The sequence below is a fragment of the Kogia breviceps genome, chromosome 2 (assembly GCF_026419965.1).
Source record: "Kogia breviceps isolate mKogBre1 chromosome 2, mKogBre1 haplotype 1, whole genome shotgun sequence".
In the NCBI taxonomy this organism is placed as follows: domain Eukaryota; kingdom Metazoa; phylum Chordata; class Mammalia; order Artiodactyla; family Physeteridae; genus Kogia; species Kogia breviceps.
The window spans coordinates 12,659,600-12,677,937 of NC_081311.1; the positions used below are offsets into that span (position 1 = coordinate 12,659,600).

The 18,338-nt window shown below is 43.0% G+C and overlaps 1 protein-coding gene across 11 annotated transcripts in view; it reads left to right on the plus strand.

Moving 5' to 3' along the window:
- Window positions 1-18,338, plus strand: part of FAM204A (family with sequence similarity 204 member A) — a 246,726-nt gene that overhangs the window by 28,865 nt on the left and 199,523 nt on the right. For 3 of the 11 annotated variants that reach the window (XM_059052487.2, XM_059052490.2, XM_059052486.2), the window contains exons 7-8: window positions 2,349-2,455; window positions 2,759-2,960. The exons of the other annotated variants lie outside the window; for them this stretch is intronic. In XM_059052487.2, coding sequence (XP_058908470.1) covers window positions 2,349-2,455; window positions 2,759-2,810 — 159 coding nt within the window. In that variant the 3' untranslated portion in view covers window positions 2,811-2,960. Of the gene's footprint in view, window positions 1-2,348; window positions 2,456-2,758; window positions 2,961-18,338 lie in introns of those variants that run through there. 11 annotated transcript variants of the gene reach the window in all.

Here is an 18,338-nt window from a genome sequence, read left to right on the forward strand (position 1 = left end):
GTCGCTTCTGGAGACCCTCTGGCCGTCTCTTCCTCTGCCACAGCGCCTCGAAAGCCACGTGTTGAGATGTTGGCACCACAAGATGGAGAGACCTGCCAGTCCACAGCTGACATTAAGTGAAACGAAATAAAAGTTCAGCCACTGAGATTTGGGGGTTTGTTTGTTACTGCAGTTTTGACTGGCCTAACCAGACAGGCGTAACTTGATGTTTTTACGTTTATGACAAATGGATGGTGTTTCAGTCGATAGGAAATCCATCTTCATGATACATGATTCCAGAGCATTCTTCCAGAGCTTTGTTTTCTCCTTAGATGATGATGCGACAGCCCTTTGATTCTTAACCTTTTTTTTTTTTTAGTTGACTTATATGAACTTTTCTGTAATAAAGAACTGGAAATGAAAAGAGAGCCAAAAGAACAGGTCCGAGATTGAAGCGGTCAAATGTAACTGGCAACCCCTTCTCCCCAGCTGCCCATCCCCCACCCCCCGCCTGCCCCCGAAGCCCTCTTTTTAACAGCTGTATCTGCAGCGCCTGCGACAGTGCCTGGCGAAATAATGCATTTGTGCCCTTGTGATACTGGTTGAATGAATGTCGTCCTTGCGAAAAAAGATGCTGCTGCTAGTGTTGGCTTGAGTGTCAGGAAGGCTCCGAGTTGGTCTGCTTTCCCAGCTGGACTCACAGCCACAATCGACCCTCCTTCCTTCAGTGGCTCTCCTTTTGGTGTCGACTACCTCAGCACGCTGGCTTGATTGCCTTATTGCTTCCGTTTACTTACCTTCTTTATGCGTATTCTTTCCTAGACTGAAAAATCAGATCTATTTTTGTTCTCATTTATAAACCCCAGTCAGTGCTTGATGACTGCTTGTTTGTTTCATTCTAAAGGAAACCGGGGCTTCCCTGGTGGCGCAGTGGTTGAGAATCCGCCTGCCGATGCAGGGGACGTGGGTTCGTGCCCCGGTCCGGGAGGATCCCACGTGCGGCGGAGCGGCTGGGCCCCGTGAGCCATGGCCACTGAGCCTGCGCGTCCGGAGCCTGTGCTCCGCAATGGGAGAGGCCACAACAGTGAGAGGCCCGCGTACCACAAAAAAAAATAAAAAATAAAAATAAAGGAAACCGTTCTCCAAGATGAGCTGAAAGGAGTGTCGGGCGTGTCAAACCTCACTTTTCTAAGTCGGCGTCTCTCCTTACACACGAGCCCCTGACCGCCTGCCGTGCCTCACTGTTGGCCAGCGGGTCCCTAAACCTTGGGCTGTAACACTGTGACTTGAGAGTAGCTTCTGGGTCCTTGCCTCTCGTCCAGAAGTCTGCTGGCTACTGAACTGCAGTAGGCTGTGTACAGAGAAAGAAAAGGAAAGAAATACCAGGAAGAGATTTTTAGCCTTTGTTGTTTAACCTGGGTTCTTAACAGGTACTTTTGAGCCATCCATATAGGTGGGTGTTTTTAAAATCAGAGCCCACCAAAACTAGGGGATTACCATGCCTGTCCTGGAGACGCTGGCCGAGGAACAGCTCTGTGGCCAGAGAGCTGCACCGTAGGTCACGGCACAGAAGCTGAAGGGCTAGAGAAATACAGAAATAAAGACTTTGTTGGGTCGAGTTAGAGACGTCTTCCGGGGGCGGGGCTGAGAGGAGGCTTTGTTCTGCTTCAGCCTCCTGGCACTGGGGCAGATGGGTGTGAGGGGGCGCGTGCGCGCACGGCGATGGCACCGTGAACACCTGGGTACTGTGGTCCTGATGCCCCGCCTTTTTGCCTCGTGGCGCCCCTTGTATTCCTTTCTCTATCGGTGAGTGACAAGCGATTGCCCGTCACACACACTGTGTTTATGAAGTAGTAATTAGCTTTCCTGTGTTTTATTAATCACATCTATGACTGCCAATCTGAGCTTCTGATCGGCGTGAGATAACGGGTACACCCATACTGAGTTTCTGTAATTCTAGCCCAGAGCAAAGAAACTGGATGTCTCTGTCAGCCTGTGCAGCCTTATCGGGGTAAATTCCTGTCTGGCCTACCGAAATGCTGAAAGCGCTTCAAGATCTTCATCCACAGCCCTCGTGGACCCTCGAGGGGCCTTAGTGTGGGAAGGAGCTCCATCTGGGAGAGTGGGAGGCTGGTACAGCTGGGATAAAAAGGTCTGTGGGAGGTTAGGAGGATAGGGGCTAGCTACATGTTTGCATTTGTTGTAATTCGGTGGTTTTGGAGGCCGAGCATAAGAATTTCTATTCTTAGCATGTCTAAAGCAATGCCGACATGGCTTTCATACCCACGGATTCTCGAGTGTTTGTATCACTGTAATTCTTGTATCAGCTAGAATATTTATTTTCACTTTTCCTCCTTTGTAATTCTTAGCTTGGTGTAAAAATTGCTAAAGCGATTGCCTGCCACAACTTTGTAAAAGCCAAAAAGGATGCTGAAAATTCACAGGTTGCTCGAAAAAAGAAGAAACTTGCCTGGGGGTGAGTTCAAGATTTTTTTAAATTAGTCATTCTACTAAATTCATAGGAATTACAGAAATCCTGTGATATATTTGGCGAATCCAGTTTGTGTGTAATTGTTACTCATTTTATTCTTTGTATCTTTGCTGAATGTTTATCAGATTATAAATACGGAGGCATTTCTTCCTCCTGTTCGACGTTTAATTTGTAATTGATGGAGTATGTGAAAACTTTTTAAGTTTATTTTACTTTGGCGCTTAGTAAACATGTTACTTCAGGAGAGTATTTAGAAATAAATTGGGATTTTCATATTCTTCATTTTAGGTTTGAAGCAAAGAAGAGGTGGGAAACCAAAAGCAACATGGGATATATGTGACTTGCCAGAGTTCTTCAAGACCTTTGAGACTTCACTTGAGTCTTCAGTTGCTTAATTTACTGAAAAGATTTTCCTGTTCATGTTAACTATGTCGGGAAATTGATGGAAATAGAAAAAAATAAGCATAAAATTTGGAAGTTGATTATCAAATCTTTTTTCAGTCTTTTTCTAAAGAGCTCATCCTGCTGAAGTGAATGAAATGGAGCGGTCTGTTATTTGTACAAGAAATCTAAGCATACATACAGAAAAAAAAAAGATAGGATTTTATTTATTTATTTATATAGACCTCCAGTATAAAATCAATTTTACTTTTCATCCACTTGGTGTAGCATAGCCAATGAGCTCCTTGTACTTTCTTATCTGTACTCAGTGTAACTTCACTTATTCTGGAGCTGTGTTTTTAAGATTGGCATTTGTTTATAATGGATTAGTCATAAGTACAAGAAAGATACTGTCTTTACAAATGACTTTATCTTAACGTTATAAAAGTAATTATTGGTTCTTTATTGGAGACAGTAGAGTTGATATTTCATAGTCACATAATAAAAGCAATTGATTAATTTTTGTGTACCTTCAGATTCAGTATCACAGTTTTTAAAAAGGACAGAATGTAGTGTTTAGAGGATGATTTAAATTCAAGTTCTCTGCCTGGAAGTGTCTTCCTAAATCTCTCTCTCAGCCATGTCATTCTTTAAATTATGAGATAGTTCTTAGAAGAGAAATTGGTATAATAGTATTAGACAGTTATAACTCAAGACAGTGTAACTGTGAGCCTTCTGAGAACAAACATGGTTTGGTTATTTTTACTCCTCTTCCCCATTACTCCTGGAGAGACTGAGTGAATGAATGAGGATAAAGGGGATTGGTGCCCTGGGAAGCGGTTTGCACTGAAAGCGTGTTTCGTAGTCCTAACCAGAAGGGGCTTTGAGAAATTGTCACAAGCGGATGGACAAGACCACAGCTGGATGTTGTGATTTTGGGGGTAGGCCTAGGTATTTTGGCACCTCCTCTAGGTGCTCAGTGGAGGTAAAGAACTGCTTATTGTGGTTTTTATCAGGTCTCTTCCCTTCTTCTTCAGCCTTCATCAGAGGTTTCTAGCTGTCCGATACAAACTTTCTCTAGGTTGATAATGTAAATTCAGGAACATAGAAAATGAGTCATGATGATATTATTAGTAGTAGTATTTTGTTATTTTTAGACTTACAAACAGTAATCAAATTTTACTTATTTATGGTGGCATATTTTTTTTTTCTGTGTTCTGGAATAAGTGAGCAACTAATTGCTATTTATGAGAACAAAAATAATATCTTGCTTCCACTTAGGTGACAAAAGCCAGTATAATAGAGAAGACTGTGTACCTTCTTATAGAATTCATAATGGAGAGATAGTCAGACTAAATATTGGAAAATCTAACATTTTATGATTTAATATTCCCTGTTGGGTTCTGTGGATATAATCATGCCCTGCTTAGCTACAGCATCTTATTTCAAACTCCTTATAGCTGAATACAGACTTAGAGTATAGGAAATTTTCCTCTAAAAAAAATCCTTCATGGGGGAAATATGCACTGCACAATCCAGTGGTTTTGTCTGAAACATGAACAGTGTTCGCTTTGAGCGGGCAGGTAGTGTGAGTATTCTCCTGCATAGGGCCCCAGCACAGGCATCTCCCTGCAGTCTCTGCCCACCTTTCCCCCTGGATCCACCTCCTTAGAGCAGTGAGTGACCCCTGCGGGCACATCCCCACTCCGCTCGTGCTGAGGCCTTGCCGGAGTGGCCTCCCTTAGGGTCCGATTTGGGAGCCCCTGAACCCTTCTTCCGCCTGCTCCGGGGCCAGCGGTTGCCCACTTGCCCCACTCAGAGGTCCCACGTGGATGGGAGCTCTTTCCCTGAGTAGATGGCACTGTGGTGGAATCAGGTAGCAGGGGATTCATTTGATAAGAGGAGCCATGACGCCTAAGGCCCCACTCTTGGGGGCCTGGGTTGTGAAAGGCTCTAAAACAGGGCAGCCGAGGAGGGGGTGGGAGGGGAAGAGGCTTTGAGGGAGAGGAAGGGACTGGTTTTCTTGGGTTAACCCTGCTGGCATGTCATTTGGGGACACTTTACTTTTAATCTGTTTTAATCTGAATTAGACATTTTACTCATTGAAGCGTTAAAATGGGGACATTATTCTTAGAAAACCCAGGTTGCCCCCAAAGTGTAGCCATTTGTCCTCTCCGTCTGGTCACAGTGAAATAAAGATTCTTTTTGGATCAGTAGTAACTTCAGTTCCTGAAGCTTTAACATGTGCATTTACTACCACCAGAATGACTGAATTAGATTAGTAAGGTAAATGTCAGGTATTGTTAACCGAGATTAATATGTTTCAGGCCATGGGTATGGCATTAATGTAACTACAGTTTACTGTTTGAGTACTTCAGGCTAAAACACTTTACTAAAGAACAGTAATTTTGAGCTTTGCAGCACCGGTTCTGAGAAGTAAAGCTGATAGTGCATTCTTCTTTGGGAGCCCTCAGGATGTTTCTGATTTTAAGCAGAACATTCTATTCTTTCACCAAAAGAAGCGTTTGAATATATAATCTCAGGTTTGCTATAATTAGTTCTGATGACAGACTTAAATACCTTGGCCAAAACTGTAAATCAGTAGTTAAGCAGGTTTTTGCAACTGATCATAAATCTCAAAACTCCATATTTTAAACCTGCTTATTTTTTTTTTTTAGAGAGACAGCTAAGGGAGGAGCAGGCCAAGGATAGGAATAAAATGTTACCTGATCTTAACCAACAGCTTAAAACCTCACCTTTAGGGCTTCCCTGGTGGCACAGTGGTTAAGAATCCGCCTGCCAATGCAGGGGCCACGGGTTCGAGCCTGGTCCGGGAAGATCTCACATGCCGCGGAGCAACTAAGCCCGTGTGCCACAACTACTGAGCCCCTGTGGTCTTGAGTCCGTGAGCCACAACTACTGAAGCCCGTGTGCCACAGCTGCTGAAACCTGCGTGCCTAGAGTCTGTGCTCCACAACAAGAGAAGCCACTGCAGTGAAAAGCCCTCGCACCACAAAGAAGAGTAGTCCCCACTCACTGCAACCAGAGAAAGCCAGCGCACAGCAACGGAAGACCCAACGCAGCCAATTAAATAAATAAATAAACTAAATCTTAAAAATAAAAACAACCAAAAAACCTCACCTTTAAAATCTACTGGGCTTCCCTGGTGGCGCAGTGGTTGAGAGTCCGCCTGCCGATGTAGGGGCCACGGGTTCGTGCCCCGGTCCGGGAAGATCCCACATGCCGCGGAGCAGCCGGGCCCGTGAGCCATGGCCGCTGAGCCTGCGTGTCTGGAGCCTGTGCTCCGCAACGGGAGAGGCCGCAACAGTGAGAGGCCCGCGTACCGCAAAAAAAAAAAAAAAAAAAAATTAAAAAAAAAAAAATAATAAAATAAATAAATACATAAATAAAATTAAAAATAAATAAAATAAAATCTACTGATTTCCCTGATACCTGTTGTCTGAAATGTTATCTAAATATTTTTATAACTTAGCTTATTCTTTGATAAGACAGGTTTGAACTTAATTTTTAAAATATGAAGGTTGATTTTCAGATGTTCACATTTTCATTTGTCAGGTAAAGATACCACCTTTTTAGAAAGGTATGTCCTGCTAAACTATAAAAAAAATATGAGGTTAATATTTAAATAAGATGTCAATTGTGAGTAGTTTGTTTTAAGAGGTAATGTTTGAGGAAAGAAGAATATAACATTAACGTCAAGCCCCATTTTGGAAAATGAACTTAGTGAAACCTGGTAGTCAAATTCAGAACCAACCAAAATAATTCAAGTTTTTCCGTGTTGGCAGAAGTCGCTTTTATTTTTAGTATCTGGCAGAGCAACAAATGCTTTGCATGTCAGTTTAATGTTTTTTGAAGCCAACTGTTTATTCATTGGCTTAAAATTTACACTCTAGTAAAGTCTTAGCCTTGACTTTCATGAAACAAATAGTAATATTTGGACAAAATATGTACACGAAAATCTTTTTCCAAGACCAAATGTAGATTGGTGTTTGTGGCATCAGTGCTTTCGAACATGGTAATGGATCTGAAAATGCTTTGAAAAGTCTAAGTCATAAACTCAGTGCATGCATTTCAAGGAATTAATTTTTATTATGAAATAATCAGAGCATCTTTCTAGGTTTTCAGATTTAAATTAGTGAGAGACTTTCTGTTAGAAAGTAGAATCTATATGGAGCAAATTTCAATGAACTATCAAAAGATTCTTTTATCAATTTATGTATTCTTGACCTTAGTAGCACACTGAGACAATGAGATCCATTTTTCCATTTTTGAGGTTGGGATGCTCTGCAGCTTTTGTTAAAATGAGTAGAGCTGCATTCTTTAGTTTTTATTATTTTATCCTCTCTCCACTCTACTCACCTTAAAAGACACACACACGCGCACACACACATTCAGTGTTGTAGCTGTAATGAGCACGAAGACATACTGGGAAAGGGATTTTCAACTCCAATCGAGAACATGGCAGCGTGTAAAAGATCTAGATGCCATGAAGAAACTTAGAAAGGAGTCAAACTGTTGTGCTCTCGTGTTAAAATGAAGTGTGTAGTTTCTTCAACAGCATCTCCTCCTACTCTCCTATGAGCATTCTGGAGATATGTGTTCATTTTGCTAGAATTTCTTCAGATACAGCAGTGGTGCCACGCTAGCTCTTGTGACCATGATCCCTGGAACACAACGACAGGCCTTTGGTGGGACTATCTATTAAATGCCATGTAATACGCTGGGTTTTTAGATGTGCTTGTAAAATCAAGAATTAGCTGAGGGATAATTATCTTTTTGTTAATATTAGTAACTCCCTTTTTAGATTCAAGTAAAACATAAGAATTTTCCAAGTAGGGAATTTAGAAAAAAATTGAATTTCGGTACATGGCTTTTATATCCAGACCAGGTTTCTTAAGGAAACAAAGAATAAAAGGGACTGAGATGGGAACGGAGGGTCGTGTCCAAGAGCAGCCTTGGCTCCTGGGTGCTCCTGCCTGGGCTTCCTCCTGTGTCCTTACTGATGTCATTCTAGAAGGCCCAGCCCACATCTCCTCCAGGGCCCATGGGCTGCCTCTTGCTGAATTGCTGCAGGGGGCCAGCTATGTGATGGGTATGGAATGAGGTAATCTTTTCCCACTTCTAATTTCTGAAAGGTGTGTCTGTCCAGTTATTACTTGTTCATTTAACTGATAGGTTTAGAAACCAACATCTGCGGTACAAGCTGTAATTATTGATGTCTGTTTCATATTCATCTGTAAGTTCTGACATTTGATCAAGAAGTTAATATATCACTTCATCTTCAGGCTGCATATGCCTCAGCTATGAACGTTTTATTTTTCGATGGATAGTATCCAATTATGACTGCCCAGAATAAAAAGTGTTTTCCTTTGTGATGTGAGTGATCCTAGAAGTAATTATGAATGTCACAAGGAGTAGTGAAACAATGAAGCCTTGCGTTTCTTTGAATTCCTCCCTACTTGATATCTGAGAGACATTCACTGAACGCCTACTCAATGTTAGACACTAACTCGTGCTGATGCAAAAATGAATAAGCACAGTGTGATTGGGAAACATATGGGAAACATATAAAGCATGTTTTGGACAACTTGATTTTTAGGTAAGCTAGTAACACAAAGGAATGATCTACATGTAATAAATTAAATAACTTAGACGTAAACGTTTTAGTTCTGTGGGTATGCGTTCTCTCCAGGGTGTGAAGTCTCGCTGGGCAGCCGCTTACAGTCACTCACTAGCTTAGCACTCACCTCGCCGTGAGTGGGATTGACACTCTGACTTTCACCTTATTTCTTAGACTCACGCAGCGGTGAGGGTCACTGATGGGCTGAGACGGGGGTGAATGCAACTGTTTTGCACAATGCTCCCTAATTATTATTTTTTAACATCTTTATTGGAGTATAACTGTTTTGCAATGGTGTGTTAGTTTCTGCTGTATAACAAAGTGAATCAGTTACACATATACATAAGTTCCCATATCTCCTCCCTCCTGCGTCTCCCTCCCACCCTCCCTCTCCCACCCCTCTAGGTGGTCACAAAGCACTGAGCTGATCTCCCTGTGCTATGCGGCAGCTTCCCACTAGCTATCTATTTTACATTTGGTAGTGTGTATATGTCCGTGCCACTCTCTCACTTTGTCACAGCTTACCCTTCCCCCTCCCCATATCCTCAAGTCCATGCTGTAGTAGGTCTGTGTTTTATTCCCGTCCTACCACTAATCTCTTCATGACATTTTTTTTTCTTAGGTTCCATATATATGTGTTAGCATACGGTATTTGTTTTTCTCCTTCTGACTTACTTCACTCTGTAGGACAGACTCCAGGTCTATCCACCTCATTACAAATAACTCAGTTTCATTTCTTTTTATGGCTGAGTAATATTCCATTGTATGTATGTGCCACATCTTCTTTATCCATTCATCTGTTGATGGACACTTAGGTTGCCTCCATGTCCTGGCTATCGTAGATAGAGCTGCAATGAACATTGTGGTACATGACTCTTTTTGAATTATGGTTTTCTCAGGGTATATGCCCAGTAGTGGGATCGCTGGGTCGTATGGTAGTTCTATTTGTAGTTTTTTAAGGAATCTCCATGCTGTTCTCCATAGTGGCTATATCAATTTACATTCCCACCAGCAGTGCAAGAGTGTTCCCTTTTCTCCACACCCTCTCCAGCATTTATTGTTTCTAGATTTTTTGATGATAGCCATTCTGACTGGTGTGAGATATCTCATTGAGGTTTTGATTTGCATTTCTCTAATGATTAATGATGTTGAGCATTCTTTCATGTGTTTGTTGGCAATCTGTATATCTTCTTTGGAGAAATGTCTGTTTAGGTCTTCTGCCCATTTTTGGATTGGGTTGTTTGTTTTTTTGTTATTGAATGCTCCCTAATTTTAAGCTTAAAAGTTTTTCTTAGGCTGTACCAACACGTCCTTTATACTACAATGGCTGTGTCACAGTGCCTGCCCATGTTCGGGACATGTTAACTACTACAAGAAATATGTCCCCAAACTACAATGACTCAAACACAATAGAAGTTTATTTCCTGCTCATGGGACAAAGGAAGATGTTCCTGTCACCAGAGGGCTCTCCTCCACGCACTCATTCAGAGATCCAGGCTGACAGCAGCTCTCTGACTTTCTCTCCCTAGTAACGCCGGCGTTTAACCATCCCAGTCAACTGGAGGGAAGTAACCATAGAATAGCACTCAGTGGGGGTGATGGGCCTGGCCTGGAAGGGGAATACATTACTTCTGCTCACTTTGTACCAGCTAGAACCTCATTACTTCACCTAACTGCAAGGGAGCCTGGGAAATGTAGACTGTTTCCCAGGAAGGGGAGGAAATACATTTAGTCGAGAGCTAGCAGTGTCTGCCACGTGTGACCGTCACACGTGACCTTGACTTGGCAGCAGCCAGGTGTTGCTGAGGCATGATGTTGAATACCACAAACTGCTATCTGTGGTTTGATGTAAGCACTTTACTTGGATGTATTGATGACAGAGCTGATCAAAACAGCCGCTCAGATTGCCAGGCAATGCGCATGGTAGAGGTCCCGAGCATCTCCCACAATGTGTGATGAGTGCTGAAGCAGAATCACATTTCAACGAGACTCAAATGAGAATGTAGTTGCCCCCCCCCGTGGGAAGTCAGTCCAGGTCACGGCAGAGGCGATGCTTCGTGTAAGGCGAGACCAGCTGAAGCAAGATCATCCCAGGCAGAAGAGGCAGCGGGACGCGTTGGAGGCACAGCGAGGAGTTTAGCAGTGGGGTAGTGAGGGAGGCTGGAGGCCCAGCCGGAGAGCGACGGTGCCGGAGAGGGTGGCTGGAGCCCCCTTTGCACACAGACAGCAAGACGCGTGGGGGAGTTTGGACTTGTGTCTCTAGGGAGTGAGGACACATCCACTCATATTAAGCAAGCAAGAAATGCATGTTTGCATAATGAGAAGTGGGTTGGGAGGCAAAGCTGAAGGTAGGTCAGCTAGGGTATTTCAATAGCCCAGGGAAGAACTGATGAGAACCTAAACCAAGGCTGTGGGAATTGAGGGGAGAGCATGAATGTCGGGGGTGTTCGGGGGGAGACTTGAGACCTGCTGACTGTTTGCACAGGGGTGCGGGAGGGTTGGGTGCCTGTGGACAGTGATGTGGGATGAGTGAGGCGGGTAGCAGAGAGCAGGAAATGTAGGTCATATTTAGTAATTTAGTCGTATTTCGTCGTGTGAAATCAGACATTTAGTAATAGGTCATTTTTAGCAATGCTGGTGATACTTAGACTCACTGTGGCAAGGTTCATGTGGAATTTCCTTCTGGAAGGTCAGAAGAGAAGGTTGTTGCAGACGGCAGGAAAGAGGCTTATTTAAAAGGTGGAGTGATAGCCAGGACATGGAAGCAACCTAAGTGTCCATCAACAGATGAATGGATAAAGAAGATGTGGCACGTATATACAATGGAATATTACTCAGTCATAAAAAGAAATGAAACTGAGTTATTTGTAATGACGTGGATAGACCTGGAGTCTGTCATACAGAGTGAAGTAAGTTAGAAGGAGAAAACCAGATACCATATACTAACACATATATATGGAATCTGAAAAAAAAAAAAAAGGTTCTGAAAAACCTAGCGGCAGGACCAGAATAAAGATGCAGTTGCAGAAAATGGATTTGAGGATGCAGGGAGGGGGAAGGGTAAGCTGTGACAAAGTGAGAGAGTGGCAGGGACATATACACACTACCAAACGTAAATTAGATAGCTAGTGGGAAGCTGCCGCATAGCACAGGGAGATCAGCTCTGTGCTTTGTGACCACCTAGAGGTGTGGGATAGGGAGGGTGGGAGGGAGACGCAGGAGGGAGGAGATATGGGGACACATGTATATGTGTAACTGATTCACTTTGTTGTAAAGGAGAAACGAACACACTATTGTAAAACAGTTATACTCCAATAAAGATGTTAAAAAAAAATAATAAAGTACCTGTGGGGAAAAAAATAAATAAAAAATAAAAGGGGGAATGTCAACAGCAACAAACACTGCTGAGCCGTCGAGTGAGATGACAGTGGCTTCAGAAGGCCCTGGTCATCTTGGCCAAATCAGAGATTTAAATCTGGATCACAGTAAGTGGCACCTCAGATCAGGTTGCCGAGAAGCAATGTCTCAGATGTCTTCTGAAAGTGATGTATAAAGGTGTGCATGTCTGGAAAAACCTGTAAGGGAGAGAGTGAAGCCGATGAGGAAGGGAAAGAACTGGTTAAGCCTTGGGCCCTTACGGCAAAGGAGACAGCCTCTCCTGCCCTCATCCCAGTCGGCCGGTGGCTGTGGACCTTCCCTGGGGCGTCACTTCCCTGGGCAAAGTGGCCTCCCTCAGTGGAGGGCAGTTCCCTCAAAAAGGGACAGCCGGGCACTGTTATAGCAGCGGAAGCAGCGGCTGGGGGGTGCATAGGCCCACCCAGCAAAGGGAGATGCGGGGAGTGTGGATGTGTGTGCAGGACAGGACAGACAGTCCTCATCACGGCAGTTGGGCCCAGCTCTGTCCGGGGGAGATTATTTGGACACACAGTGTGGGGTGGTAAACTGGAGGTCAGAAGGGTTTAAATAATGCCCGCCTTGCCTGGTGTCTTGATTGCATGAGAAGTAGAGATGCCTGATTGTGCTGGGTGGAAGCCTGCTGGATTTGAAATCATAAGTGTTGTGATTATTGATTCCAACAATAAGTGAAACCCCTTCATAACCCTCCCTGAGATAGTATGAAAACTGAGCTGCTTAAAGATTTAAAAAACTCGCGAGCGCCTGCAACCGTGAGAACACGGTAGAAATCGAAACCGTCTACTACTGTAAGATATGTGCTTAAATATCAAGATATAGATAAATGTATGTACACATATTGATACTTACATATAGATATAGAGAGGAGGAGCTCCCAGAGTAAGTTCCCTGGAATCTTGGCCCGTTAAGAGAAACAGGTTTCTGTGGTTAAATACATTTGGGAAAGCACTGCATGTTAACACCACTGTTAACACCACGTGACCTTGACGGTGTACGTCATCAGCACAGCAAGGCCTCTGAGGAGTCAGTAACCTCCTGCTGTTGTTTATCACAATGCTTCTCAAATTTGTCTAACAATGTGATCTTTTTTCTTTTTCACCTACCACTTATTAACAGTCCACGTGAATGAATCCGCGTATTTAACGCTCTGGGAAACACAAACCTAACTGTACAACATCTAGAATGGTAACATCTTAGACTATCTAACACTGCTTTTGCCTCCGGGAACCCTGTCTGGGAAGGGCCTCTGTGCTTTCCCCCTCTGTGTTTGTGCTGAACGCCCCCCACCCCCCGCAACCCCATCTAGCCACATCCATCCTTTATCTGAGGCTCATCTTATATCCTCATTCTCTCAAGTTTTCCTTGGTATCTCCCCCCAGGGTGTGGAAATCACATCCTCTGAATGCTTATATTATGTAGATTTCTGAGTTCAACCCAGACCTACTGGATCTCTGAGCATGTGGTCTGGAGCTGTTCTGTTTGATTTTCAAGGTCTCCAGGGATTCTAATGCGGCGAGACTGGCACAGGATTACAGGCCAACATTTTATGTGAATGGAAAGGATGGTGGGTGAATGGATGGGTGGATGGGTGAATATATACATACCTGGTCCTTGCAGTAGAACCATGTGAAGTTTTGTCTTGATGTCCCTATTATATATTCATGACTCATTGAGAATATAAGCTTTGGAACTATTGGTATTGTTCTACTGAAAAGAACTTTTAAACGTGATGAGAATCAGTATTGTATATGCTCCTGCCTCAAAGAAACACCTTGATTCTACATATATCATATAAAAGCCTTGCCGGTTGAAAAGCTAAAATGTTTTCATTACACGTTCCATACTCTTGGAATCATCCCTCTAAGGAAGCCAATACATATTATACTTTTTTATAGATGAGGAAACTGAGCTGCCGGGAGGTTAAGAGAGAACTCTAAGGCTGCCCCTCTCTCTAGCATACAAGAGCTGGGCTTAGGGCCCAGGCCAGGCCTTTGCTCTTTATCCCTCTTCCAATGATTCTTAAACTGTGATCCATGCGCTACCAGAAAGCAGAAGAATCACCTGTTAAAAATGTGAACTCCAGGGGCCCTCACTGGGCGTGGGGCCTGGGATTCTGCATTTTAATAAGCTCCTCTGGGACGGGAAAGACAAAAACAAGCCAGTGAAACTTGCACATCTTATCACAAACCACAGGGAGGGAGGGATACCTCAGTATAAATACTGAGTCTAATTCCATTAATAGCAATGCTCATATTCCCCCAAAGCCTGGCTCTACTCATAAGCCATATTCATTAACAAAAAAAAAAAAGGAACAGAAAAAGAAAAGTTCCGTGTCAAAGAACTCAAATGGAATCCTCACTTGGGACTCGCTTCCTTACCAGCAGTGCTCGAAAAGAAAAGAAAAGGAGAAAATCCAAAGTCCGTGTGCATAAAAGTTCCATTCCCCATGGCGGAAGGCTTAATTAAAGTTCTCAGATGTTTCTCTGCAGCTTGGAAGACATTTGTATGAAATTCACATATTACTAGAAGTGGCTCCAACAATTCTCGAGGTCAAAAGCTTTGTAAAATGGCTTGGCTGCATCAGGAGCACGCCCGCCCTCTTCAGGACTCCTGTCCTGGTTCCTTTCCCTCGAGTCTCGGGGTGGGAAGCACTGACTGCTCCAGGATGGCACTAGAGTGTTTTCCACAGTTACGGTCAAATGACAGAATCCGGAAGAAATGGGCTTCCCTGCATTTTCTTTCCTGAGTCTTTCAGTAAATATGTGTTGAGGGCTTGTTATGCTCCAGGTACAATTGTAAGCACTGAGGATACGGCAGTGAGCAAAACAGAAAAATCCTAAGCTTCACGGAGCCCATATTTTAGTGGGAAAGACAGATCATAAACAAACTAGACAACATCACAGTGGTTCCCAAGGTGAGATCCTGGACCCGCAGCACCTGGGAGATGGAGAAATGCATGTTTTCAAGTTCCAGGCCAGACCCGAATCAGAAATGGGTATAACAAACCCTGCAGGTGACTCAGGTACACTCAGATTGAGAGCCACTGTGCTCTCGTGTGGTGAGAAGCTATGGAGAAAAAGACAGTGTCCAGAGCGGGTGTTGCTGATACCGGCAAACGTTAAAATAGGGAAGCAGTTACACCCTGCACTCTGGAGCAGCCCAGATTCAAGTGCCAGCACTACCACTATGAACGGTGTCACCTCAAGCAGGTCATTTAACCTCTCTGTATCTTGGTTTTCCTACTGAACAATGGAGCTACTAATAGTACCTGTGTGACAGGGCTGTGAGGATTAAAGGGATTGATGAATATGAACACTGCTCAGATCCTGATACACAGCACATGATATCCTCATGGGGAGACAGTTCTCTGGGGTTTCTTGCATCACTCACATCTTGCAAGTAAGGCGGAACTACCTTTTGTTGCAAACTATCTTTGCGAGGGTGTTTGTGTATAAACAGCCTTGGAAGATTGAGACAGTGTCTCCCTCTGGATCAAAGAGCAGCCATGCTTACTGTCCAGTATGATAAAGAATGTCTTCCTTTGGAGCTAAGGCAGCCATGCCTACTCCCATTATAAAGGTCTGGAGCCGGTGTCATCTGGCCCTCTTAGTATCGCACTATTGGCATCAGTGCAAAAAGTGCTGAGACAATGGCTACCGCTTGTGAATAATAAATTGTCCTTTGTCTCTGATCCAGGAGTCTAGTATCCTCTACCAGCATCCATGAAACAGTGGCAGGCTGACTTGCTGACTTTAAGTAGGGTGAAATCTCAGCCCCTTCATAGCTCTTGATGATACTTGCATGAATGTTTGGGTGTGTGTTAGTATTACTGTTATTACTCCCCACATGTGCCAAATTTCTGGAAGAAACAAAAATACAACTGGTGACTCCAGCCTTCAAAGAGCTTCCTAACGACCCAAAGAGGTTAAATATCTGTATAAAGATGACAAGAAAGACAGTAAAATGGGTTTGAATCTAGGCTCTGGACTCTCACTCTCTATGGGAACTCTCTAAGCCTCAATATCTTATTGGTCAAGTGGCATTAGTAATAATGCTTACCTTGTGAACTTGTTTTGGATGTTAAGATAATGCACGTAGGAAGTTTCACCCGAGACCTGGCATTCAGTAAGCACTCAATTACCATTGGCTCATACTACTGTATTAATGTTGTGTGTAAAATATGGTCAGAGCATTTTCTATCCTCTCCCTGGATCTTTAGGGAAGTCAGACCCAATACTGTACCATATTCCAGGCAGAAGCTGCTTTTCAACTAGCCAAACCCCAACTCAGTGTATTCCTGGATTCTGCCCCAAAAATTCTCCAAATTAAGCTCCTGTAGGTGGGGTGGATAAAGTACTGACTTTAGTCAGAAAGCTCTCCGTTCATATATAATTTGAGTTCATATATAATATGTTAATAATTTGAAGTTTATATGGTTTTTGTAAAGATTTTATTACTGTACATAAAACTCTAGCACATAATATATATTCAACCAATGTTATTCTGTCCCCTTGGCTGCAACAGCATGGTTTAATGGACCATTCCTTTTTCATGACTGCATCCCTAGGACTTTTCACAATGACTAGCACATAGTAGGTGTTCAATAAAAAATTTTGACTTAATGAATGAACCGAAGTACCTGCTAATTAATAAATTCTTATTTCCCCTTCCTTTGGAGACATTTTTGCTTTAAAATGTCCTCAGTATATTTTTCTGAAACCAAAAGATTCTTGACAAAGATCCTCAGCTTCCTCTCTGCCACTGGCTTTTAAACTCCTGGAAGCCACAGACAGACCCTCTCTCTGAAAAGACACACATGTGAACATATACACTGTATTCTGATATGATTCCAGTGGTTCTTGGATCTCCTAAACACTTCCTATCTAGAGGATCCTACTTAAAACTCCTGTTCTAGAGTACCCAGACCACTAAGATAAGGCCAAGAAATGCCGTCCCCTCTATCTGTCCCAAATCATGGGCAACCTATATCACAGTGGCTATTTCATCCCTTTAGTCAAGGCCACATAAGACCTACTTCCAATTACTTGTGTTTTACAAGAGCGAACCTTAAAGCACTTCAGATATTTTGGGTTCCTTAAAATAGATTTGTGGGTTTTAAATAAGCTCAGGGAAATGTTACTGTAAAAATAGGTTCATTCAGTCTTACTGATCATGCTTATCATCCTGAAAAGTCTTAACATACTTTCTATAACTGTGTTTCTGCTCTCCCTCCATTCTCTAGTTGTGAGAATACTCAGTGGTCAAAGATTTACCAGCCTTCTCTGGGCCCTAGAAAACTGGGCAGTCAACACCCTCCTGGAAGCAGAAAGGAGGACTGGACAGGAGAAGACTTTCTAATACTAAATCATGTCAAGTGCCTTGTTTGACCTCAAAAAATACTTCACCAGGGTTGGTAATTGATTGACAGGGAAACTCAAAGGGAGAAATGGGGAATGGATGAAAATACTTAAGGAAAACTGCCCAGAGAAAGAACCTGAAAAGTTCAGGCATAGATTTTCTGCAAAGATGAAAGTATAGGCTTTAGCGTACTCAAGAATTAGGCAGCGAGTTTTCTCCTTTTGGAAGCTAAAGAAAAGAATGATCTGCTGCCCAAGACAAAGAAGAAAATGATTTGGGCCCAGAGGGAACTGTCACTCATACCTACACTGTCCAGGGGGCTAGAGAAGGATTATAGCCGCTATTTTGGCTTCTCTAGAGTGAAGCAGCAAAACAATGTCTGGTAGTTGCTAGGCAACCATTAGCTCATCGCTGCCCTTTTCCATTAAACATTATCTCCCTTCTTAGATTGTTTTAATTTATTTTTTTAAACAGGAAAGGTAATGCAACAGAGAGTTATCAGTGTGACCTAACAATAAAAATGCATTTGAGGTAAAGGTTTTTGCAAAGGTTAGATCACTCTTGGGGTGGGATGTTAAAAATAGTGACCGATGACTGAAACCTCTTCCCCCCAATATTTCCTCACTTGACCTCATGTTTCCCGATGCCAAAAATAACACTGGAGACATAACAATAATCTCTGAATGTTGTAAAACTTAAGGTCAGACATTTTTACATTGATTCAGTTTGAATAATCCTCTCAGTGCTCTGCTATGACCTACCCCAAGCTAGAGCTTGTCCTATGGCAAGTTTCTCTACCAGAAAAGAATGGTTGCTAGAGGTGGTGAGATGGAGTTCTGGCTCTGATCAGCTTTGCAGACAGCTGAAAGCATATTATGCACAGTATCTGAGCAGAGACAGGGAAATACCTCCTGTTTATGTAAGGAACAATTTCTGGAACATAAAAATGAAAAGTACCTGAAAGGAGACAGGATGAGTCTTTGTTCAGAAACCCACTTGCCTTCAAGTTTTAGAGATACGTTCGTGACTTTTACAGGAGGATGAGGCGGTACCCAGCAAAAGGGTATAAAGTCA